General features: G+C 37.3%; 1 protein-coding gene across 4 annotated transcripts in view; it reads left to right on the top strand.

The window, feature by feature from the left end:
* The window catches only part of kif20b.S (kinesin family member 20B S homeolog), a 68713-nt gene that overhangs the window by 32105 nt on the left and 11403 nt on the right, over positions 1–25205 (top strand). For 2 of the 4 annotated variants that reach the window (XM_018226898.2, XM_018226899.2), the window contains exons 16-30: positions 508–715; positions 2071–2132; positions 2808–2927; positions 3559–3676; positions 7530–8652; positions 9504–9642; positions 10337–10459; positions 11203–11263; positions 12719–12844; positions 13047–13177; positions 16869–17024; positions 17415–17591; positions 19555–19686; positions 23896–24003; positions 24609–24818. In XM_018226898.2, the coding sequence (XP_018082387.1) occupies positions 508–715; positions 2071–2132; positions 2808–2927; positions 3559–3676; positions 7530–8652; positions 9504–9642; positions 10337–10459; positions 11203–11263; positions 12719–12844; positions 13047–13177; positions 16869–17024; positions 17415–17591; positions 19555–19686; positions 23896–24003; positions 24609–24818 (2994 nt within the window). 4 annotated transcript variants of the gene reach the window in all.

Below are 25205 nucleotides of genomic sequence, written 5' to 3'. Positions count from 1 at the left end.
TCCCTTAAATGTATAATACATTTTACACCATTTTTCCCCCCTCGTCCCATGAAAAACATAAAATGAGGGTTCTACTGTATTAGCTCTCATTGTGTGCATCTGTTTTGCTGAGTTGTGCATCAATGTTTGCTACACAGGTGGGAGAGCTGTTAATGTGCTCATTTGTAGTGAGTATGAACTAGAAAATGTTAACCTTGTTTTTGGATTGTGATGCTAATGTCAAGGAAATGTTGCATTCATTGCCATATATTGCTATATATGCCATTTTTTGCAGTATTAATTACTTTCTAATTTTCAGCTTTTACCTTATCACATGAACATTTGTGGTTTAGGCCAGAAGTGACCAAAATTACGTGCCTTAACCATTACAATACTAAATCAGACTAAATCGCTACATGTGTAACAAGTGCTACTTGGCTTTCGTTTTCTGGGCTATTTTTTTTTATGGTCCACATCCATGGTATTCAGTCTGATGTATTTATTTTCAAATTGTTTCTACACGCTTAGGTGGAACAGACAGACGCACCGATTGATGGGCTCTATATTTCCATGCAAAATGACCTGACGGCAATAAAGAAGCAGGCAATGGATGCCCAGGTTCAAATTATTTCAATTCCTGATGTTCCAGACATCATTTCAAAGATGGAGCAAAAGCTGAAACAAATTTCTTGTGACCTTTCAAAAACCCAAGAAGAACTAAAAAAGAAATCCTCACGTAAGTTCTGCAAATCTTTCTGCAGGGATGTATAATGAGATGGGATAAGACGTGTAATTATGGCAGTTGCAATAGGGATAAGCACTGCAAATATAAAATATTTCGCATTTGAAGAGTGATTTTGATGAGCTGAGATGGCATAAAAAGCCAAGCATACCATTTTCTTTTATTGATTCCTAAGTACTTTCTTGTGGCTGGAGTTTGCAGAAAATTTCTGTTTATTGCTGCTGCTGTTTGATGGATGATGGTTTCTGTACTCTTAGCTCTGACACTTAGATTGCTCTTCCAATTATCCTGACTTACAGGACTATCAAACCATTTAATGACTGTCTTCCCTGCAATTCAACTGGCCAGTCTAAGCCAAGCTTCTTCAGAAAGCAGGTCCTCTTATTTGCACTTGTCTACGTGCAAGATAAAATATATGACACTGAAAGAAGTTAAATATTTATAATAGGTTAATATGAGGTTGTTCAGTGTTGACAGTGGGAGTAAAAGTCTCAAGGGCATATAAGTGGAAGGCTAACAAGGGGAATGGGGATACAGGGAAAATATATCCAGTATTGTAGACTTGTGAGCAGTAGGTTGCACTTACCAATACTAACAGGGGGTCCATGTTCTCAAGCCACAGACCTTCAGCTTTGGGAGGTAACGTCATACATACGTAAGGCTCTGAGATGTTCCTTTTTGCGTAATAAAACAATTTTTATTTGCATCACTTTTGGAGTGAAGTCCAGTTTCTGTGCCAGCCTGCAAGTGAATAAAATATCTTTAAAGGGCAGCTGTTCTAGTTCACTTCCATTCAGCACATGGTGAGTGAGCCTCTAACCCGGGGGTCCCCAACCTTTTTTTACCCATGAGCAACATTCAAATGTAATCATGGGAGCAATGCAATAATGAAAAAATGTTCCTGGATCGTGCAACATAAGGGCTGTGATTGGCCACTTGGTAGCCTCATATGAACTGTCGGACTACAGGAGGCTCTGTTTGGCAGTACGTCTGGTTTTTCTGCAACCAAAACTTGCCTCCAAGCCAGATACTGAAAAACAAGCACCTGCTTAAAAAAGTTATTCTGTCAATGAGCCTCCTGTAGGGTGGAACTTACATCCATGTGTTCCCTCTGTCCCCCTGAGACGACCGAGAAAGGCAGTTAACAACAAAGCCTCTACTGCATCCTAGCATCAACCCAATGTTATTTATGCGTAATACTGAGATGGCCTTTTCCTACTGAGATCGGCAAGGCTCTGATTTCAACCTGTAAGTGGTGGTTGGGTTTTGTCGTGTTACATAAAGCTGTGATAGAAAAAAATACTAGTCGCTGAAATCTGGCTTATTCCCTCTTCTGATTTTATTTATAGAACTGGAATTTCAGAATGAGAAATGCAGCAGAGCAACCGTTCAGTTAGAGGAAGCCGACAGAGTAAGTCCTTTCTTTATAGATAATTCTATCAACAAGGTGTTTGCAGTTACTGGGCAAGACTTTTGGGTTCCCCAGCCATCCAGTAATTTTGACCATTTGCTAGCAAGACCTAATAGAATATAAATGCCAATGTAGCCCTCTCTAAATGGACAGGCTAACCATAAATCCAGTGCACAGCTATTTCAGAGAGCAGTTAGGTCATCGGTAAACAGATGCATATGGGATCCATTATCCAGAAGCCCTTTATCCAGAAAGCTACAAATTATGGGAAGGCCATCTCCTCAAATTTGTTTAAATGATTTCCCTTTTCTCTGTAATAATAAAACAGTGCATTGTACTTGAGCCTAAGATATCATTAATCCTTATGCGAGGCAAAACAATCTTATTGGGTTTAATGTTTAAATGATGTTTTAGCACACTTAAGGTATGGAGATGAAAATTACAGAAATATCCCTTATCCAGAAAACTGCAGGTCCCAAGCATTGTGGGTAACGTGTCCAATACCTGTGCCTATTTTGTTGCATCTGTTCCATTTGGATTTTAACACCATGCAAATGATTTGATGATTTATTTATCTTCTCAGAACAGTGCAATCATTTAACTGTGTCCTGATCTACATTTAATCATTTTTTTTAATAAGCCATATATTTTTCATTGATCTTACTTCTCTTAAAGAAACTCTCTTCGCACAAGCAGCAAATTGATCAGCTTGTGAGTATGATCGAACAAAAGGAATCTGCCATTGACAGGTTAAAAGATCTTGTCTCGCACTGGGAAGCTAAATGTGAAGATTATGTAAGTGCACATTGTGTCCAACCACTATTAATACTTTGCTGTTTTGTTTTCTTAAATACTCATTATTTTTCCCCAATGATCCCTCTGTAAACTCCCACCTTCTGACTAGCTGCCAAAAGTTTCCACTCGACTTTGTCTATATTCAAAGTAAAACCTTTGTGTAGATATGGATTTTAACACCTTTTTAAATACCTTTTCTTTTGTATTTGAAGCCCCAGACATATTTGACAATGTATAGTGGTCACATTATACAGTAAATTAAGGCATGTCCTGACTATTCTGGCAGTGGGGGCCAAATGCCTTATATGATTGGGTGTTATGTGACCCCAAGAGCCACAGTCTGTCAGGCTTTTGGAAAATGGGATTAAAAAGATTTAAGGGGCAGATTTATTTATTTAATTTTGCTCAAAACTCTTAAATTCGAATTGAGAATTATCCAAACTCGATTTGAGTTTTAATTCGAATCTAATTACAGTCGAGTTTTCCAGTCCATTAAATGTGTCTGAGCTGAGAAAATTCGATTTTATTTATCCATTTCGATGGAGCAGAAAGCTGGTTTGGGGAAAGCTTTTCTGCTTTAAGCTTAGTTCCAGTCCTGAGCTCCTCTCATATAACTTGTCTTGTCATACAGGAGAAAACTGTGAATGGCATCAAAGGAGAGATGATCAAGGTGAATAACAGTGCAGCTGGCAGGAAGCGTCCACCTGAGGACCACCAGGACCCTGTGGAACAGCCCCCTTCAAAGAAAGGTATCTGCTCAGAGCAGCAAAGCATGAAAAACCCATTTTCCTATGTATCAATGCAGAGACAGAATGCAGCCAATCGAAAACTTTATCGTCTTAAAAGAAGAAAGTCTGCCACATCAAATGATGTAAAATGGAGATAGCTTATGCACCGGAATAGTTTGTTTCAGCTATTTGACTATTAATGCATTTTCCTCATAATAAAATATTTCATTTTCTATATTCTGCTTCTGCCTCTACTGCTTCTGTGTTCATTAACTGCTCCATGTTCATACTAAACATCTTTCTCCATAAAGGAACGCTAACCTAATACTGATTAATTGCTATGAACTATCTAGTAGATATAGAGAGATATATATATATATATATATATATATATATATATATATATATATATATATATATATATATATATATATATTTTTTTTTTTTTTTTTCTAATGTACACTAAACTAACTGAAAATAAACTAGCTTGCAGCAAATTTGATATAAGAAAAATATAACCTCAAACCAGCTAAGGTTTGGCAGAATAAGTTTATGAATGTTAGAAAACACTTTATATTGGCACCTCTGTCATTTTAGGTTTATTGGGGCTTTATTCTTCACATCTCGCTTTTAAATAAGTATAAATAGTCTTATCAGATCTAGTGCCCCATTAAAAAAAGCAGTTGCTTTTCTGTTAGGTAGATATGACTTGAAAATGTAAAATCAGTGTGGAGTGGGTGGCTGCCAATTTGTTTTTAGACAAGGCTTGTGCTCCTTTTCTGTAAAAGTGAACCAACCAAGGCAGTTAAGGGATTTATCGATTGAAAATATATATACATGTCTATATACAGTACATCTTTGTGTTACAGGTCTGCTTATTTTTCTAATTATAAACCACCCTATCCCTACCTCCTGCTACATGGCTTTAAATTAAGGAGGGGTACATTATACAGCGGTCTTATGGCTGATGGAACACGCATCACTTTTCATGTGGCTGAAAAGTGGCTCTGATTGCCTCCCGCAGCGACCTATAACATATTAAACAAATGAGCCTTTTGTATATTAACAACTATAACATTGTTTAACTGCACTTGTCTGCTTGTTGGCTTTTGCATGGACTAACCGTAGACATTTACATAGACTAACCTTAAATTAGAAATGTAACCTGTCTTTCTCTATATACCTGCTATTTTAACATCATGTAATCATGCTCTTGGCTACATTCATTCAGATACCATTTCCCCTGTCTCATAACCTACCACCAATCTATGAGGCAGTTGTGTGCTTTTGATCTGTTGCCGCTAAGCCCAGTTGTGGGTTTCACAAATGTATAGCAAGATGAATTTACAATTGCAATGTACTTCTCTGGGGAGATTATAGCACACTGCATGAATTTCTGTTTTGAGTCTGTTCCTGAGAATCTGTTAACTGTACCCCAAACATGACACTCCAATAAGTTATTACTTTAAATATTGGCTCATTTTGCACTGCATTTTCTGTGTTACTTACACCAACTTGGCAAACACTTAAATTACAGTTTAATTATGGCAAAAATATTCTTATCTGTAAAACAAGCGTTGAACAACCTGTATGTAGAAGGCTGTTCTTGTCTTTCCCGTGTAAGCCATTTCATATTGGCTATAGTTATTATATCATGGTGAAAGTGAGAATGTTGGGGAAAATCAAAGAATAATATAAAATCATTTTATTTCCAAAAGGGTTGGATTTCTATCAGACAAGTACCAGTGCTGCTTAAGTATGTTTTCGTTTAAGCCTATATTTGAACTAATATTGCATTTTGAAAAATATGATTGTGCCTTTGTTTGCCACGGCACCATATATATTATTTATATATATATATATATATATATATCTCCGTCTATAGGAGAGCCGGCACTTACGTCACTAGGTTCAAAGGTGCCTGGGTGTGTTTGTGTGTATATATATATATATCAGTCCAATGAGTATCCGCACTCTAGGGCAAAAATGTATAAACGGGGTGCACGGTTGAAATGTGTGTGTGTGTGTATATATATATGTATATGTGTATATATGTATATGTATATATCTATCTATCTATCTATCTATCTATCTATCTATCTATCTATCTATCTATCTATCTATCTCTATCTATCCACGAATATCGGTGAACCAGCACACCCATGTAAAAATTGTTCATCTATTTATATCCTATCATAATACAGTGTTTCAGTCCTCATTAAGACCTTTTTCAATCCTTGATCCTTACATGGGTGTGCTGGTTCACCGATATTCGTATGTGTGTGTAGATAGATAGAGAGAGAGATAAATTTAATGTATTTATAAAGAGCAACGTAACCAAATAATGGTGCAAAAAGGAAATTCAACGTTTCAGCCCCTGTTTTCGGGCCTTCTAGAAGAAGCCCTGCAAACGGGGCAAAACGTTGAATAAACTTTTTTCTTTTTGCACCGTTATGAAAGAATATATATATTATAATTTTGACACCTGCAAATTCCCAGCTCGGAGGTGGGCAGCCATCTCTTTTTATTGCTCCTCCATTGGCCTGTGGTAGTCGCTGAACTTTGTCAGGGTCTGCTATGTGATGTCTCTTTGTGAACCTTTGCCCAAAATGGAGCAGTGTGACGGTAAACAATCTGCTTGCTTTGAATTTGTGGAAAAATATAGTTCTAGTTGACTCTTAATCCAAAAATATCGTAGGAGAGATTAAGTATATGACCGTAAACTGTTTTTACTTAAATGGGCAGATTACAAGGCCAAAGACAGAAATAGCAATGCTACAGTAACTAAAGCTTGCAGGCGAGGATGTATGTACTCCTGTGAGAGTACAATGTAATTGCTATTACTATTTATTTATCTTTCTATTCAGGTTGTCTCCTTTTCATCTTCCTGTCTTGCATTCACATCACTGCCTGTCTGCTAAGGGTAAGGTCACACTGGGCGTTTCAGGGAGATTTAGTTGCCTGTCGACTAATCGCCTCGTCTTTGCGGCGACCAATCTCCCTAAACGCCTTCCCTCACTCTTGCGCTGGCTAAAATGAGCACACGTGGTGATTAGTTTTCCGAACTCCAGGTGACTTCGGAAAATTAATCAACACGTGTGCTTAGCGCTGGCGATTTTTCATTTTAGCCAGCACAAGAGTGAGGGAAGGCGTTCGGGGAGATTGGTCGCCGCAGGCGACTTAATCTCCCCGAAACGTCTGGTGTGACCTTAACTTAAGGGTAGTTTGCACCCTTTCAACCACTTTGCTGCTGAAACTAGGGAGCTGCTAAACATCAATCCACATAATACAAAAACAAAAATGGAATACCAGTTGCAAATTGTTAGACCAGCAACAACAAAAAAAATTTGTTTCTACTTAACGAAAGATAAACACCAAGGCAGTTTTAACTTTAATTCGCAACGTCTTTATCAAGAAATTACTTACCGATTCTTTGCTTGCGCTCCTCTTCAGAAACGGCGACAGGGCTACGATCCATTGTGCGGCACTTGATTTCTCCTCCCTGCCTTCTATAAGAGAAAGAAAGACAGGGAGGAGAAATCGAGCGCCGCACGATGGATCTCCGACCGTTTCTGAAGAGGACCATCATACCCCTTTAAAATTAAGGAATTGTATAATCATATTGCAATTTTTCCTGATATCCTTTGAATTTATATATATTTATCTATGTTTTACTATATGACTACTCCTCAAGTTAGCCTATCATTCTGCGTGGTGCTGTTTTTCACTGTATTATGTTTCGCTGTATTACCCAATAGCCCTACAGCCTGAATTGTACTGCATCCCCAGGGATTATCACAGGTTCCCTTTTTATCATGTCTCCAAATCATGTACACTCCTTTAACAAAACTGTTCACCTTTTTCCTGTTCATAGAATTTGCTGAAGTTATTGACACACACAATCCAACAGCCGTTAAACAAACACATGTCAATAACGGTAGCAAGGAGCCAGCCATTCATCAAGAAGTGGAAGGTCTGAGAGCAGAAATGGAAAATTACAAAACACAAATCCATAATTTTAACCATGCTGTTTCTTTATTGGAAGAGAAACTTGCTAGAAGTGATGAACAGGTCACTGAGATGAAGTCCAAAAATCACAGTCTGATCTCTGAACTGCAGGCAAGCAAAGATCATACCATTAGCCTAGAGGGGACAGTTAAAGTGCTAATGCAAGAAGTTGATGAGAATAAACTAAATTCTGCCAACAAAGTGGCACAAATCAGAACTCTCCAAAATAAACTGGATGAGATTGGCAAGAGGGCGAACAATCAAGGCAATGCAGATATTTCTGATTTACATGATCTAGATGAGGACTGCAACCAGAGGAATATTCAGAATGAATCCAATCCTGCAAAAGTCGGCTCTAACAGGGAAAGTACTTTTTACAGTGCCATTGATGGATTGTGGAAAAAGTGCCAGGAAGTTCTTCAGGAGTCCACCAAAAAAACCCAATTGATCCAAGAACTTGAGCAAAAACTGGAGACTTTAAACAATGATATAAATACAATTAAGAATGAAAGGGAAGATTTGCAGACTAAATTAAATGCCCAAATCAGTAACCTGAATGAAAAGGAAGACCTTATTGCCCATCTCCGTAGCCTGTTGTCGGAAAGGGCTGATCTGTTAGAGAACCAAAAAAATCAAGAAGCGGAGTCTGAGAAAGCGATCCAAGAGCTAAAAACTCAAGTGAATGGCAATAAGCAGCAGATTAAAGAGTTGCAATGCCTTTTAGATTCTTATAAAGAAAAATGTGAAAGGCTGAAATGTTTAGAAGAACAGAACAAAGCAAAGGCCTCTGACACTCTTCAACTGGAACAGCACTTAGAAGAGGCACAAGCAAAATACAAGGCTTATGAAAAGGATATAACAACGTTGCACGAGGAGAAGAAGCAGCTAGAAAAAAATACCACAGAACTGCAAGAAAAACTTAATGCTGCTGAAAAGGCAAATGGAGACAAAGAGGAACAAGTAGGACAGTCAGAAAAAGAAGTAGAAATGTAAGTATGTGCTGCAGTGTGCTGTTAGTGAGTGCTAACTGTGCTATGTAGTTTTACAATGTAGCTAAGATCTCCAGTCAGACTTGTACCGGGTATTTTTTGGATGTGGATCCCCACTATCTATGTCGTGGTTTAATAAAGGATCTAAAAGAAACAAGTAGGTGTTAATGATATTGACATTTTTACAGATGTTCTAATTTAGGTTTTGTATTATCCTTGGTTAATTGTCTGATCTGCTCTGTTATGGCCTAATTTATCAGAAGAAATATTACTATTTCTATTTTGCTATTTTAAACTCAAAAGAATTGGAAGATCGGGAATTGGGTAAATCTAGAATCTGTAACACGATATGGAGGATATATAAGAAGTCTTGTTGGCAGAACAATTGCTCTTCCTTTGCATTCCCTGCCTCGACATATTTTTATTCTAAAATTTGCTATTTTGGTATTTTTCATTACAAACAACCACCATGTAGAGCAAAGTACAGAAGGACGAGTTTGTTTTTTTTCCTTGGGATCGGTACAACTCAATAGAGCCAGATTATGTGTAACAGAGAGGTGTTGCCACTTTAAAGTTGTAATTGCCAGTCTCGTTCATCATGCTATCAGCTGCTTCCGTCAGGTGTTCAGAAGTTACCTGTCTCTATTCCAAAGTATCTCCAGTTTATTTTGGACTTATTTGCTTTAGATTTTCCTTTTTATCTGTGGACTTTCGTTGGTACAGTTTATGGAATTATGAATATAGTTATAGTGTGATATGATTTACTTCTCTAGAGCTTGAAATAACTTCTGTTTGCATCATCCTGGATATAATCAACGTGTTCTTATTCCCAGCTATTCTTTTGTTTTAAGGTTAAAAAAAGACCTTTCACAGCGAGCTAGTGAGCTTAAAGTTCTCAAGCTGGATCTCCAGAGAAAGGAAGAGGACTGCACGGAGTTGAAAGATAAACTAATGGATTCCAAAAAACAAATACAGCAGGTGGAAAAAGAGGTAGGTAATATGCCATGGTCCATTTGTAAACAAGCAATAACATTTAAAGCCTTTTAATTTACAGGTTTTTTTTTTCACTTCCATATTACAATATTTTTTTCCAACTGAAATCATCTTAGATATCAGATATTTTAAGGGAGTTACTTGATCTTTTAACATGTTTTTCTTACATGTTTTAGTTAGACAAATGTAATCATTCAGAAATGCATAGTGAAAAGATGGGTGGTGAGTGGCTTTATATTTAGGGGCAGATTTACTAAGGTTCGAGTGAATTTTTGAAGTACAATAAGTTCGAAATGCGAAGTAATTTTTTGGATACTTCGACCATCGAATAGGATACGACTTCGAATTTACTTCGACCTCGAATTTACTTCGACTTCAGTTCGAAGTAAAAGTAGTTCGAATATTCAACCGTTCAATAGTCGAAGTACTGTCTCTTTAAAAAAAACTTCAACCAGCCGAAGTGCTATGTTAGCCTATGGGGACAAGTTTTTGGGTATCGAAGGAAAATCGTACGATAAAATCGTTAGAATCGTACAATTCGAAGTACGATCGGAATACGATCGAAAGATGAATAAAATCCTCCGACTTCAAATGTCGGAGGATTCTATTCGATGGTCGAATTTCGAAGTATTTTCCACTTTGAAATTCGACCCTTGATAAATCTGCCCCCTAATGTTGTTTTTCTTATCAGGTCTCAGGGATGCGTGAGGAAAAGCGCCTGCTAACCAACAAAGTTAGTGAATATGAAAAATTAAAGAACCAAATGTCTCGTGAATTGGAAATGAAACAACGCACAATTCAACAACTGAAAAAGGTGTGATGTATTTTTTGATTTTTAAACTTGTAGCTCAGGGTTCCCCAGTATCAGTAGATGCATCAGCTCTTGTTTTGGAATGGCAGGCAGGAAAGACTCCGTTCAGAGGTGCAAAGAACTGTAGTACTTTTAAAGAATGGAGCTTAATGTGCAATTGACTGCAGGGTAAACTGTGGTTGTGGTCATAAACGACCCCTAATTTGTTCCTTAGTTTAATGAAATTAAACATTTGATTAGTTACTGCCCAAGTGTTTAACTTGAGAAATGAGCTCCAATGAATTACAAAATGATTCTACTTACTCAGCTACACTTTGAAAGTACTCCTCTTCTACCCTCTTCATAGGACTGAATATATAAGTTGAAAATTAATCCCCAGCTTTATTCATTGGTGCATTTTGAATAAATATGGGTTTAACATTTCTGCAGTAAAATGCATTAGTAGCAGTTAAAAGATTGTATCTGTAAGCCCTTACAGCTGTGTATAGATACACTTTGCACACGTCAATGGATAGAATAGAAGAATAAAGATATTGGAAAAGATTTAACTGGGCTGGCATCTCCTTCCATATTTGTAATTATTGTGTATATTTTCGATCACTGGGGAATATTATTTTTCTATATTGCAATCTTTGTTCCCTTTGTTCTATATTACTGTATAATAAGTGTGCAGTGTTGCTTACACGGTAAAACTATATAAAGATATACATACATACAAATAATCATGTAAAATGCATCTGTTTCAGGAGCCTGCTGATAATGAGAAAAATGGTGATGTAATGAGCTTGTATCAGAAAGCATGTCAAGGTAATTTGTTTTGTATGTTGGTTTTAAACACATTTCTTTAATGGGAATGTGGCATCTTAAAATATCATGTCACCTTCCTTCAGAACTCTCACCTTGCACGCATGCTGTCTAACTGAGGACATACATTTTTAAGAGGGATGTACTGATACTTATGACCATTTAATGTATTGCGTTTCTGGTCTGTATCCTTCAAACATGGAATCCAAAATAACTGATGAGATTAGAAGTCAGTGAGGAGTTTAGCTAGATGCAAGGGGTTGTTCACCTTCCAAACACTTTTTTTCAATTTAATTTTCAGATTGATCACCAGAAATACTCTTTCAATGTTTTTATTTTTACCATTTTTCTAAAATTGAAGTTGAAAGTTTAATGTCCCTGTCTCTGGTGTTTGTCTGGTAGCTCAGTGATCCAGGTGTAGATCCTGTTCTGTTACAATTTGCTACATTGATTCATACCTTTATCTGCTTTGTATCAATTTTAACTACTGCCTTTAATGAAACTCATGGATTTAATGGATAAAATTTAAATAAAAATTAAATCAACGCATGTATAATTTAGAATAGTTTACAAAGTCTGCAGCCCCTCCTTTCCAAGCTGCTTTAGATGAAAAAATGAAAGTTTACGCTTCATTATTACAAATCGAAAATAGAAAAGTTCATATCTGGTGAACTATCTTAAAGGGTAAGTAAACCTTTAAAATAATGAATGTAAATTACAAAAGTGCTTAGAATAGCACCCTGATCAATTTTACATTCACTTTTTTTTTTTTAATTCCAAGATATTAAGGGATATATGTTCTGTAAATGAGTTTTGAAACAACAGCGCCACCTGCTGGTTAGTTTCTAACCATTTCAACATGTGCTGTTAATACGAATGAATTTTGTTAAAACAGCACCGTCAGTTTCCAACCATTCTAACCAGCAAATAGTCAAGGAATTTATCAGGAGAAAGAGAGGGCAGATCTGATGTTTTTCTGCTTAGGAGAGAGGTTGAAAACTGACCAGCAGGTTACGCTATTTTTAACAAAATTAATTCATATTAACAGCACATGTATCCCTTAATATCTTGGAATTAAAAAAAAAACATAAATTACAAAAGTACTTAGAATAGCACGCTGTTCAATTTTACATTCACTTATTTTAGGTTAATCTTTTAAACCAATTGAACTGTAAAAAGTGTTAGAAGGCGAACAACCCCTTTAATATTCATTAACATTTTATGGCTTTTACTAAAAGCTTATAATAACCATGTGTCCTCGTGCTTTCTAACAGCTAGGGTTTAATATGTCAAATTTAAAAATGATGGTAAGTGAAAATGTGTATAGTAGTGACTCAAAGGTTGCCTTTTGATGGACATGTGTCGTTTTAACCTAATACTTTTTATGTTACTAAAGCCTAAAGAGTATTGCGAGATGCTTGATGCAATGACTTTGACGTTCTGTACTTTTGTTTGTAGAGGCTCAAGAAAAAGAGAAGATAATTGAAGACATGAGAGCAACACTTATTGAGCAAGAACAGACTCAAGTAGAACAAGATCAAGTACTTGAAGCCAAAGAAAAAGAATCAGAAAAATTATCTCAAGGTGTGTGATGTGCCTCTCTTTTTGCCTGCAAACAGATGCAGAATCATCCAATTTTATACAGTTGTTTCTGCTTTTTTCTGTTAAATCAAGTAGAACTGTACTGGATAGATAGCTTGGCAACTAGCCTTGTCATCGTATATGAAAATCAGGGATGTTTGTTACAGAACTTTTATTCTGACGGTGGCATTTGTTTTATCTGCAGATCTTGAGGAATGGAAACGTAAATGTAAGGAACTTGAGAATAATCTCTGCAAAGGACAAGTCATAGCTGATGAAATGAATAATGCAGAAAGAAACAAGGGTCATTTATCCAAGTTAAAGGATCAGTTAAAGGTACACGTAAATTGAACATCTCTTTTCTGTATATTTTGTGCCATTTACCATAAAGGTTAGGGCTAGCCTGTACAATCGTGCTCATTTTCTTGTTTTATTTTTGTAAAAACAGTATTCTGCTCATTTCACTGGGGATTTGTGTTCTTTACGTCTACAATAATTAAATCAACATATTTGATTTGTTCATGTGCGCTGCTGTGCCTCTCATGCATGCCTATCACTCGGGCATATTTATCAACATTGGAGATAAACACTACCGGTTATGTTGCCCCATCTTACTTGTTAATAAATATGCCCCTTGGAGTTAGATTTCCCTTCTTCTTTAGGAGTCCTCTGTTCTGCTAAGTAGGGTAATGTCTATGCCTTGATGTTCTCTAGTCCCTAATGGCTGCTGAGAAATGTATCAACTAAATGTTGCTAAATTGTAACATGTAAAAGTGTTTTGGGAGTTCTGTTGAAATGCATCCATCTTCTCAAAGAAGGGCAGATTATTTTACTCATTCAGGCAAAAGGGTGTTTCAAGGTTTTGTGTGCACCATTAGATCCAAGGAGATGCTTCATGAATTATTTGGAGATATTAGATACAAACAACATCTATACACTGTAGTTTTTCTTTTTGATTTATTCTGTTTTTTACCCTTAAAATATTATTGGCATGTTATGACTAACCCTTAAAAGATTAGGATCGTGGTCATAATGTGATAATGATCAAATTATGGCCATATCCATTGGATTCCCTTTAGGGAGATATGCTTAGCAAGAAGTAAACTGATTCCTTCTAAACACTAACGGGGAAATGTAATAAAAGTTGGTAACGGAAAAACTATCCAGCTATGCGAAAAGTTATGCCTTTGCGTGAACAAATTTTGCTTTGCGCGAATTTAATATAGCAAACACGAAAATAGAATTTAATATAGCAAACACGAAAATAGTTAATGACCACTAATTTTATAGTTTGCGCCAATGCGCAGTAAATGTAATAAAACTTCTTACTGAAAAAGTCGTTATGTTTGCTCCAAAAGATTACGGCAGCTTCAAGCACTTCCAACTGTGTGGCTGGGCCTCTTGTGTTGGTTGGAGCGGTGGAAGGGGAACTCACCATAAAGTCCATTGACCAGTGAGAGTCTGTTTGTTCTACTACAGGACTGCTCATACTTTACTAATACGAGGTCTGCTTCTAGTGATGTTGTCCCATTATGATCTACATGCATAATAGCATTGTTAGCATTGTGTTTCATGGAAAATATTACTTAAATATTAAATTTATTTGAGAGAATTTATAGAGCTATATTTAAATAAACTATTTATGTAACCTTAAATATCTGAATGAAAAGCATGAAACATGAGGGTAATATAGACAAGCTGAAAGTGTCTTGAGATCTACTGATCACCAGCTTAAGGTCTACTGGTAGATCCCCAATCTACCTTTTGGACACCCCTGTTGTAATAGATACAGCTGAAAGCCCAGATTTGAGGGTTAATTAGGATGAGTTTTAGGATGAAAAACTATTTGCTGGACTAGATATTCTTGGAACCACTGCTAAGTGATAAATGTTTTCCTGTTTCGTACTATTGTTATAAACTAAGGAAGACCCTGAATTAAGGTCAGGCCTCTGATGAGGGTTCCAAATGAAAAAGTCATTGGTCTATATTTTTTTTAACCAAACCCCAAATGTTAGTTCAGCAGTGCAGTTTGTGCCCTTTCTGACCACTTTTCAAGCTTTATATGTCTTATCATATCATTTGAGATCACTGTTGCTTAGACGCTGTCATAGCTGAGGTTTAATTTCATCTGAAAGACTCCTACGGTTTATAGTAGTGATCAAGTTTTCATTCAGAGTAACACTGCATCCGAGTGAAGATGAAAGAAAGTACAGTTGAAAAAAAAAAAAGTTGATCGCTAACCTTGCCATTGTTTTTCTGTTTCAGAATTTATTGTTGTATTTACATTTCAATATAATAACTCTTAATCCTCTATTTAATGGTATCGGGTTATAAATGTATCCTTTACTTTAAAAAAAAGAAATGCTGTAATGGTAGTATTGTCTCCATGGGAATTAGCAGGTATGTTGAATATTATAGGAAATATATAGCATTCCTAAGTGTGGTAAGAACTCTGCAGCATATGGAAAATGCTAAAAACAAGTTTTAGTTCTAATGGGCAACTAAAGTAAAGGTCCCCATAGACGCAAAGATTTCTCTTGCCGAACGACCAATTTAGTGAAGTCCGACCAATCCTTCGAAATTATCGTGTGGTTATTGGGATTCGAACGATCGAACATCTTACGATTTTTCGGCCGACATCTGTCAGGAAATTGATCGGCCAGGTCAAAAAATCTTTGTCGGTCCCAGTGCAATCTCTCTATGTTTGCAGGGCCAAGCAGGCAGCTCCCCTTTGTTTTCCTGGCAAATTGGTCTTTTTAGTTGATGGACAATTCGTAAGATCGTAATATCATTCCGAGATAATCGTAGTCTCACGATGATGATCGGATCTTTTAAAAATCTCAAAATCTATGGCCATCTTAAGACTCCAAAATACGCTAGTGATTTTCATGCCATGTCTCTGTATACATCTGCATTATAATTGTTGCCAAAATATTTGCCAAATTCTCTCACCACCACCACTAGAGAATGACATGGTGTGAAATGAAGCCACAAATTTTAGACTGGGTGTGATGTCAATTCACCGTTCAATTTGCAAATCTGCAAGATTTATAGCAGATTATATCTTAAAAGGGTGGCAAAAACTAGCAGCTCTCTGAAATAACTAGAGATGCACCAAATCCAGGATTCGGGCTTTTTCAGCAGGATTCAGATTCGGCCGAACCGAATCCTAAATTTGCATATGCAAATTAGCGGAGGGAAATTGTGACTTTTTGTCACAAATAAGGAAGAAAAAAAGTTTTTCCCTTCCCACCCCTAATTTGCATACGCCGAATCGTTCACAAAGGATTTGTGGGTTAGGCCGAATCCACACATCGTGGGTTCGGTGCATCCCTAGAAATAATGCCACCTATCGAAAGACTAGAACAAATATATATATATATTTTTTTTTTTTTTTTTAATTACTGGTCCTTTAAGATGGCCACACACAAGCAGTTTAGGCCCCTTTAGACTGTGCTAGCTACTTATCTGCCAACTGAATAAGAAGTCCCTATAGATATCTGGCTGCAAATCCAGCAAATATCCATCTGGCAGGTTGAAAATCCCATTGGATGGGCATCACATTAGTGTCTCGATTTGTTTCTCGCTTGGTAGATGTGTGTAGCCGCCAATTGTGATCCAGTCGTTGGCTGAGGGAAACTTCTCAGATCAGCCCAATTTGGCATAGAATGTAGAAGACAAAATCAGCAAAAGTTTCCAAAAATATTAATATGTCTGCCCAGCTCTGGCCAATTCTTTTTGGTCATATGCAATTTGTATATATTGTTGCAGTCCCAGTTGTACCAAAACACATTTCTAATCCGTAGAAAACAATGAATTAATTGCCAGCATCTTAGTCTAATGTGTATTTACCTCTAGCATTATTTTATTTGTGTTTAGTCTGATCGCCCTTATGGCACTTGTTAACATCACCAGGTTTTGCATTTCTGCAGTGAGTGTTAAGATTTCCTATTCATGTGCATTGGAGACAAAACCGTATATTATATGTGCAATCCATAGCTTATTGTCTTCTTCATTTATTGAACAGGAATTCGAAGAAAAGTATAACACTGAGAGAAAGAAATGGCTAGAGGAAAAAATGAATCTTCTTGCTCAGGCTAAAGAATCTGAGACCCACAGGAATAAAGAGATGAGAAAATTTGCTGAGGATCGAGAACGCTATGCCAAACACCAAGCAGAGATGGTACCTATAACATTCATATTTCTTTCAGCTCTTGGTATATTTTTTAAAAATGAGAACAGGTAGCCGACACTTGTCACGGTAGCCCATAACAAGGCAAAGTGTACCCCTGGATGTATTATAAATACCTTCTTCCTTTATTATGGTCAGGACACATACAGCATTTAAATGGGATTACTACTGACCTTATCTGAACCTAAATTGTCATTTTCTTGACCAATCACCAAGCTGCGATTGAAATCTAGTCATTTAGGATCCTGAGACATTGCTTTTCTATTAGACCTGCAGTGCCCTATTAAGCAAGACTCTAACCAGTATACAGCTAATATGTAACAGAAATTAGAATTATTTTCATTTATGGATTATATAAACTTTTTTTTTTTTTGTTGTTAGGAACACTTAGTGGAGCAATTGGCAGAAAAAGATAATACCTTACAGAAGTGGAGGGAAGAACGAGATCAACTTCTTTCGGCACTGGAAATTCAACTCAAGAATCTGCTTTCCAGCAACATGGAAAAAGATAAAGAAATTGAAAACCTAAAAAACAGTAGTACCTCAAGAACGCAGGAGGTAAGACATAAAATATTATTTCCAGTGTTTCAGAGTACCGCAGCATTTAATACTTCCAATTCAGAGTTCTAAGAATATTGAATATACGAATTGAGTGTCCTTTCTTGACAATGAAAATGAGCTTATACGAAGAGATTCTGTACATGGATTGAAGCGTTTTTGTATTAACCCTTTCCCCATCAACACCATAGGATGTTGCAGAGGAAGTGACATACTGCAAACAAAACAGATTGCTGGCAGGAAAAAAGTTAAAAGTGGAGCTTGCTGTCCCCCAGAAACAGGGAAAAAAACACATAATGAAAGCACCTTTCCAATTAAACATAAAACCCAAAAGGGTTTTTTTTTTTTTTTTTTACATATGTTCTATAAACTTAACATTTTACCTTTATACCCTCTATGCCACTGGCAATCACTTGAAATGCTACACTTCTTTCACTTGCTTAATACAGGTATGGGACCTGTCATCCAGAATGTTCAGTACTTGGGGCTTTCCGGATATCTTCATACTTTAAGTGTACAAGAAAATCATGCTAAATTCAAATAAACACACTCTGCTGGTTTTTGCCTCCAATAAGGATCCATTATATTTTAGTTTGGATCAAATACAAGGCATTGTTTTATTAGTAAAGAGAAAAAGGAAATCATAATGGGTTTCCAGATAACGGATTCCATACCTAGATGGATCTGTATGCAAATACAGGCAAAATAAAAACTCCAAAAAATCTTGTTTGTTTAAAAATGTCGTTAGAGATGACTGAAACGTGTCTAAAAAATTTTCTTCAAAACTAGTATGTACAGTATAATTTGGGCAGTTACTAATGTCACTTGCAGAGTTATTTATATATATATATATATATATATATATATATATATATATATATATATGTGTGTGTGTGGATATAGATATAGATATAAATAGATAGATAGATAGATATATCAAAACACCTCAAAAACCAATGCACTCACAGGACTTGTTTGCAGTGAAAAAAAGATTGTTGTTTATTTCGACGTTTCGGCTTGTGACTTAAGCCGTTCTCAGCCTCATTGCACCCCCACCTAATGGTTTTAAAAATTAGTGGTGAGCACAACTTTCTCTTGTTTGTTATAGTTTTATACAGGAGCAGTGACCAGCTCCATGTTGTAGCTCCCACCCCTCCCAGCTATAGTCAGGTGATCCCACTGGTGTCTAATAAAAGGGCAGCCAAGTTTGGGAGTTTTCCTTTGAAAGCAGCAAGTAAGTTGCAGGTAAAACTTAGTCCCTTTGTAAAATGTATAATGAAGCAATTGAATTATTAATGAATCAGATGTAAGTTGAATGTAGGACTGGCCAGATATGAGATGACTGACGACTTTGACGTAGTTGGACAGCTTAAATATATTGTAATATATGGACAAACAATCCCTGTTTTGTTTAAAGGGTAAGGCACTTTTAGTAGAAGTATGCACAAATGTCGCTGTCTTAAATATATATATATATATATATATATATATATATATATATATATATATATATATATATATATATATATATATATAGTGCATTTTTTTATGAGGCAACAACTGTGAATGAAAGCTGAATGTTAGCTTCACCAGACCGTAATGCAATCAGGTAGGCACTCAAAGGACTAATCCTCCACACAGGTGTAAAGATTAGTGTCTGTGCAGTTATGCTATAAGCACCAAATAAACTACATAATTCTTTGACACGTCTGGAGGATTGGTCCTTTGAGTGCCTGCCTGATTGCATTACAGTTTGGATCCGCTCCCTTAGCTGAAGGTTCGGGAAGTTCACCTGAACCACCTCCTATACTTGGTAAATCAATTTAGTGACCATTTGCTCTCTTTAACTTCACCAGAGACAGTGGTGACGCCACAGTGGATACCCTGCCCCTCTCCTAACTAAATAGCTGTCATTTTGTCAAGTGTTGATAGTTCTCTAATTGGCATAATGTATTTTCTGTAGGAAGCATCAGATGTGGCAGAACTAAAGCGACTACTTGCTTTACGAGAAGATGCCATTAAGGAATTACAGCAGAATCTTGCTAATTTAGAGCGCTCCAAGACTTTGCCAGCTAATGAAACTGTAACAAACCAGGTATGGGATATTAAAAAAAACAAAAAACGCACAACTTTTCTCTGCAAGGGTTCACCTTAAGGTTTTTACTTTTAATATGGTGTAGAGAGTGGCGTTCTGAAACAGTCTGTAACAGGATTTATTTATTTACTTTTTTTTTAATTTTGTGGGTTTTTTTTTATTATTATTTAGCTAAGAATATGTCATTTTATAACATACTTTATACTAACATACTTTAATTAATTTTATAAGTGAGCCCTAAAATAAAAAATGTAGGCTACATGTATGTAACTTTGTGGCTGTATTGCTCTTGTCTGAGTAGCTGGGTGTGTTGTCAAAAAAAAACAAAAAACAGGTGTAGTTTCAGTGATATCGTTTCATTAACTTCTTCAGTCCCTCCTCTGTGTATAGCCATTCATACCTATGAAGTTGCACAGAGCTCATCCGCAACATATTTAACTTTCATTTCATCCTCCTTTGCTGCATTTTTCTTGTAGACTAACCTTAAAGCTGGAAATGTAGGTACTATGTAAACTGCAGTACAACCAAATGCGGGCGATGCTCAACTATAAATCACCGCTTGTAGCCTCAGGTGCAAGCTGCTGGTCCCCCTGCCAGGGACCCACTCCAAAAAATACACGCAGCACTCGGAATCCTGTTAAAGTGGTTTATTGTGCCAACAAACTAGGCAACGTTTCGAGCCAACGAAAGGGAGTTGGCCTGAAACTTTTACAAGTTTGTTGGCACAATAAACCACTTTCACAGGATTCAGAGTGCTGCAGCTTGTTTCTTGGAGTGATGTAAATTGCATTATGTCACTTTCTCTGTCAACAACAAAGTACTAACTTCAGAATTTTAGATTAAGCCCTATCAAACTTGCTAGAAACTTGCTTGTTAGAAGTAACCACATGACTGTTTCCATAGGCACTGATATTGATACGGAATCTCCTTACATTACAGATACTTGGGCAGTCATGCTCATGGGTGTTATTATAATACATAAACCTGTAAAATATATAGTGGATAATGCACCCCCTACTGTAATTTATACAGATATTATAAGTTACCGAAGAGTTACGTGACCATATAAAAGCACGAGGCCGCAGGCCAAGTGCTTTTATAGAGGTCACATAACTCTGAGGTGACTTCCAATATCTGTATAAATTACAGTAGGGGGTGCATTATTCATTATAATCTACAGTGTGCATGCAGTGTCTTCAAGGAGCTATCTGCCTTGCTCTATTTTAATATGCACAATGACAAAATTCTGTATGTTCCCCTGTAGTTTCACTTTTTTTCACTTGAAATTTTGTGCTGGGGGTACAGAAACTATTGTACAAGAGGCAGGCGAGGGGTTAAGGATGAGGGTAGAGGGCTGACAGGGGAGGGGGGAGATCTTTAAAGTAAAAAGCTGAGACGTAAAGGCTAAGTAATGTGACGGGTAGATCTGAGCTAGGTATATGGCTAGGATGGAGTATTAAATAGAGCCTGTTTGGACGGGTGAACAACATACCAGGAGAGGCGGCTGCATTCGGTGTTTCCGTATTGGAGCAACAGACTAAGTAAGAACGAAGAGAGAACAAGGGTGGGAGGGGCAGAAGGAGATTGATTGATGGTGGCTGATGCTGACGTGAGATCAGAGAGGCACAGAGGGAGCGAGACGGATGGAGGGTGGGAGTGGAAGACTGAACACGGCCAGAGAGTGACACAGGGTTTGGGAAAATCCAACAATTGAGAGGGTATGAGGGCGCGAGATTGGGGAAGGAGGAGCGAGTGAGCTCACCATTTGAAATAAGGAAGTAGGGGGAAGTTCGACACAAGGGCGACAGACTGGAGCAAGAGCTCCGGTGAAAGTGCGGCAATGACAATTGCTGGCTTTTTAGCTATAAACGGCGCGTTCTGACGTCAGAACACGCCGTTTATAAGAATGTATTTTACAGTTTGGTCCCATAGGGACATGACCAAACTGTAGATTATATCCTTATAAAAACACAAAAGCTATGAATATCTTGTAAATTATATCCATATAAACGGTGAGTTCTGATGTCATCAGTTATAAACGGTGAGTTCTGATGTCATTTCTGTCGCGACTTGTCATGAAACTCCTCGGTAACTTATAATATCCTTATATTTTACAAGAGGGGGTTCTTTATTCACTATATTATCAATGCTTATATTAGCGAGTACATTATTTCTGGTGGCTGAAATGGTGAAGAACATAAACCTGAAAGATTTGTTTGCCCCTACTTCCTAGGCTTTTGAAATCAGCATTTAATTTCCAAATACCACTGTGCCAGAAGTGCTTATTAGCAAGCTCTACAAGTACTGCAAATATATTTATTATAAATGTAATTACTTTTATTGTTTTAATAATTGATGTGTAGCCCTCTGATGAAGCTGAGAAACCCTGCCTGCTGTCAATTTGCTTGATGTGGCATTTGTTTCATAGCATGCTTATTCCGATTCGTCTTATAAAGATTAGTACTTGCTGTGACTAGGATGGGGGTGCTAATAAATGTGCAGTCAGTCATGCATATACAGTAATGAGTGGCGGCTGATAAATTTGTGCCAGTCTGTACTACAATGCTGGAATAACTTGACAAAGAACAAAAACTGACTTAAGGTGGCCATACACGGATAGATCCGCTCGTTTGGCGATGTCGCCAAACGAGCGGATCTCCCTCCGATATGCCCACCTTGAGGTGGGCAATATCGGGCTGATCCGATCGTGGGCCCTAGGGCCCAACGATCGGATCCTAGCTCTCGCAAACGGGCGGTCGGATCGCGGTACCGCATCAACGAACAGATGCGGCTGCGATCCAACGGGATTTTTAACCCCCGTCGGGGGCCCCCATACACGGGCCAATAAGCTGCCGACACAGTCTGTCGGCAGCTTTTATCGGCCCGTGTATGGCCACCTTTAAAGGGACACTAAAAACTGCATAACCACACTTTACTTGGTTGCTGCTGGAGTCCAAATCCCAGCATACTTTAACATATCAAGGTTAAGGCATTCTGGGAGCTGTAGTCCTGCAACATCAGGGTGTTTTCTTAAAGGAAAGGCTACAATTAAGTAAGCTTTATCAGCAAACACTCAAGGTAATGCTGCTCTGAGTCCTTTGTCAAAAGAAACACAAAATTTCTTTCCTTCTATTGTGTACACATGGGCTTCTGTATCAGACTTCCTGTTTTAAGCATAAACCGCTAGGGATTGAGCATGCTCAGTTTGCTCCTCTCTCCCTCCTCCCCTTCCTGCTGTAATCTGAGCCCAGAGCTTTGAACGAGCAGGGAGAGACTCAGGCAGGAAGTGATGTCACACCAAGCTAATATGGCAGCTGCTATCCTAAACAAACAGATCTATTAGAGCTGTTTACTCAGGTATGGTAAAGCATTCTGCAGAATAAATAGTCTTATAGCTTGCACTATTGTGGCTAATCTATTGGCAATAAACTGCTTTGGTAGCTTTCTTTCTCCTTTACAGCAATATTGCTCACTAGAACTTTTCCCGCGGCAGCATTAAAGTGCAAAATAATCCTCCAATGATAATCCCAGCATCTATGTAATTCTGGTTCCGTGTTCTTGTATTTGGAGTTGGAAACATTAAGCACAGTTTCACAGCACTGAACAAGTCTGTCTTTCCTTCCCATGTCCAGTATAACATAATAACAAAATACAAATGGCACAATCATTTCTGCATGTCGGATATGAGCAAGATGGACGGCATAGTGCTGGGAATCATAATTCTAATTGGTGATTCTTTTGCATCTGTATTTCCATTTTTGGTCAGTTGAATTCTTATTGGTGAATTGGTTTCCAGAGAAAGAAGGGACAGCTTTATAGTTGGGTTTATTGTCCGTTTAAAGGGGAACTGTCTATGCTGAATGAAAAAACCCATTAAGATGTAAACTGTATTGTTTTAATCTGTCAATATTTTTTTCTTTTTGTTGTCCCAATAACTAATTATCTGTATCCTTCTCAAGTCAGCATTTTTTCCACCGACTGTCCCCATGCTTTCAGCAGCAATTTGCAATGTACTACTGTACAGAACGGAAAGTTAGGTTGAGCAGAGACAAAGCTACTCATATATAAGAGACTATAAGAGAAATGTTCAAAAATATATTCATGGAAAAAAAAAGTATCAACCGTCAAGCTAACATACATGTGGAATGTCAGTGGCAAGATTTAACAGCAGGAAGCTTCTACTCACTGTATATGAATCTGTTTCTCCAGGGAACAGAAGAACAGAAGGAGAGTATTGATAAACCCGAGCAGGTTAACCAACAGCTGAACAATACAAAAATCTCTGTGGACAGTACCTCCTCTGCAGATGACTGTCAGGTCAGCACTTGCAGCAATGATTGTCATGAATGACTGTCATTATTTTGTTATCTTTCATATCATACACCTTATACTAAATATATCTGACACCTGCCTGTCCAACGTCTTTCTGAAACCTTCTTAAAATCAAGTCTGTCCTACCTTTACATCTATAGCAGCCCCATCTATTCTGGGATGGCTTTCCACTGGAAACATCCATCAGCCGTCTGCATTGATTTATTTTTTTTTTCTTTTAACTCTGGTAGTCTATATTGAACATATCACAAAACGATTCACAACCCCAGCAGTTTGCATAGTGCAAGTCTTAAGATTCATAACAGGGAAACATGGGGAGTAGCACAATTATGTTCGCTAACAACAAGACAATGGAAGCAGGTTGGGTAGAATCTATGAGTGATGTTTTATAGAACTGGAAGAAGAATGTAAAGAGTGCACAACCCTGTTATTTAGTGTCATTGAATTCTTAGTCTAACTCTATGGGATATACCGGTACTTCCAGCCCCAGATATATTGCATTATGGATAGTGTTCATGTGCCATGTTTTTATGTATGGGAATATTTTTCTGATGGGGGTAAAAATATTTTACAATTCCTTTATTTTACAGTCACAAGGCGGATCAGACACTGTGTTAGATTCTTCTGCAATATCTACAGAATTTGGCAGGGTCAGCAGATTCCCAAGGCCAGAGATGGAAATTAATTTCAGCCCAATGCGACCCAACAAAATGGAAGTGAAACACCGTGGAGAAAATTCACCAAGAACAGTAAAAATCTCTCGGACAGCACGGAAAAGGAAGAGTGAAGAGACGGAACAGGTGATTTGCCTTTGGTTCTAGAAACAGTTTATGTTAATATATGTAAATATCTGACTCCTATTATATACAAGGCTGACTCTCATACATTCTGCGCTGGGTTTTTTTTTTTTTTTGGTTTTTTTTAAACCAGTTTGTTGTATAAATTGAGTTCGGTATATCACTGACATTTTGATGAACTACAGTTTCAGATTCCTCTTGACAACAGCAATTTGTCTAATGTGGCATGTTATGTATTGCCATTTAAGTTCTACAGATACAAACGGTAACGTTGCCTCCAAAAAAAAAAAAGCTATAGAACTGACAGCAGATTTATAACTTGTCAGCCCCTGCAGACTGATCTGTGTTTACATCTCTGCAGTCTTGTATTAAATGTTTAATCAATCGCTC

This window comes from Xenopus laevis, chromosome 7S (genome assembly GCF_017654675.1).
Source record: "Xenopus laevis strain J_2021 chromosome 7S, Xenopus_laevis_v10.1, whole genome shotgun sequence".
Lineage (NCBI taxonomy): Eukaryota > Metazoa > Chordata > Amphibia > Anura > Pipidae > Xenopus > Xenopus laevis.
Note: the sequence above shows the minus strand (reverse complement) of the source record. Positions and strands in the feature narration are given on the sequence as shown.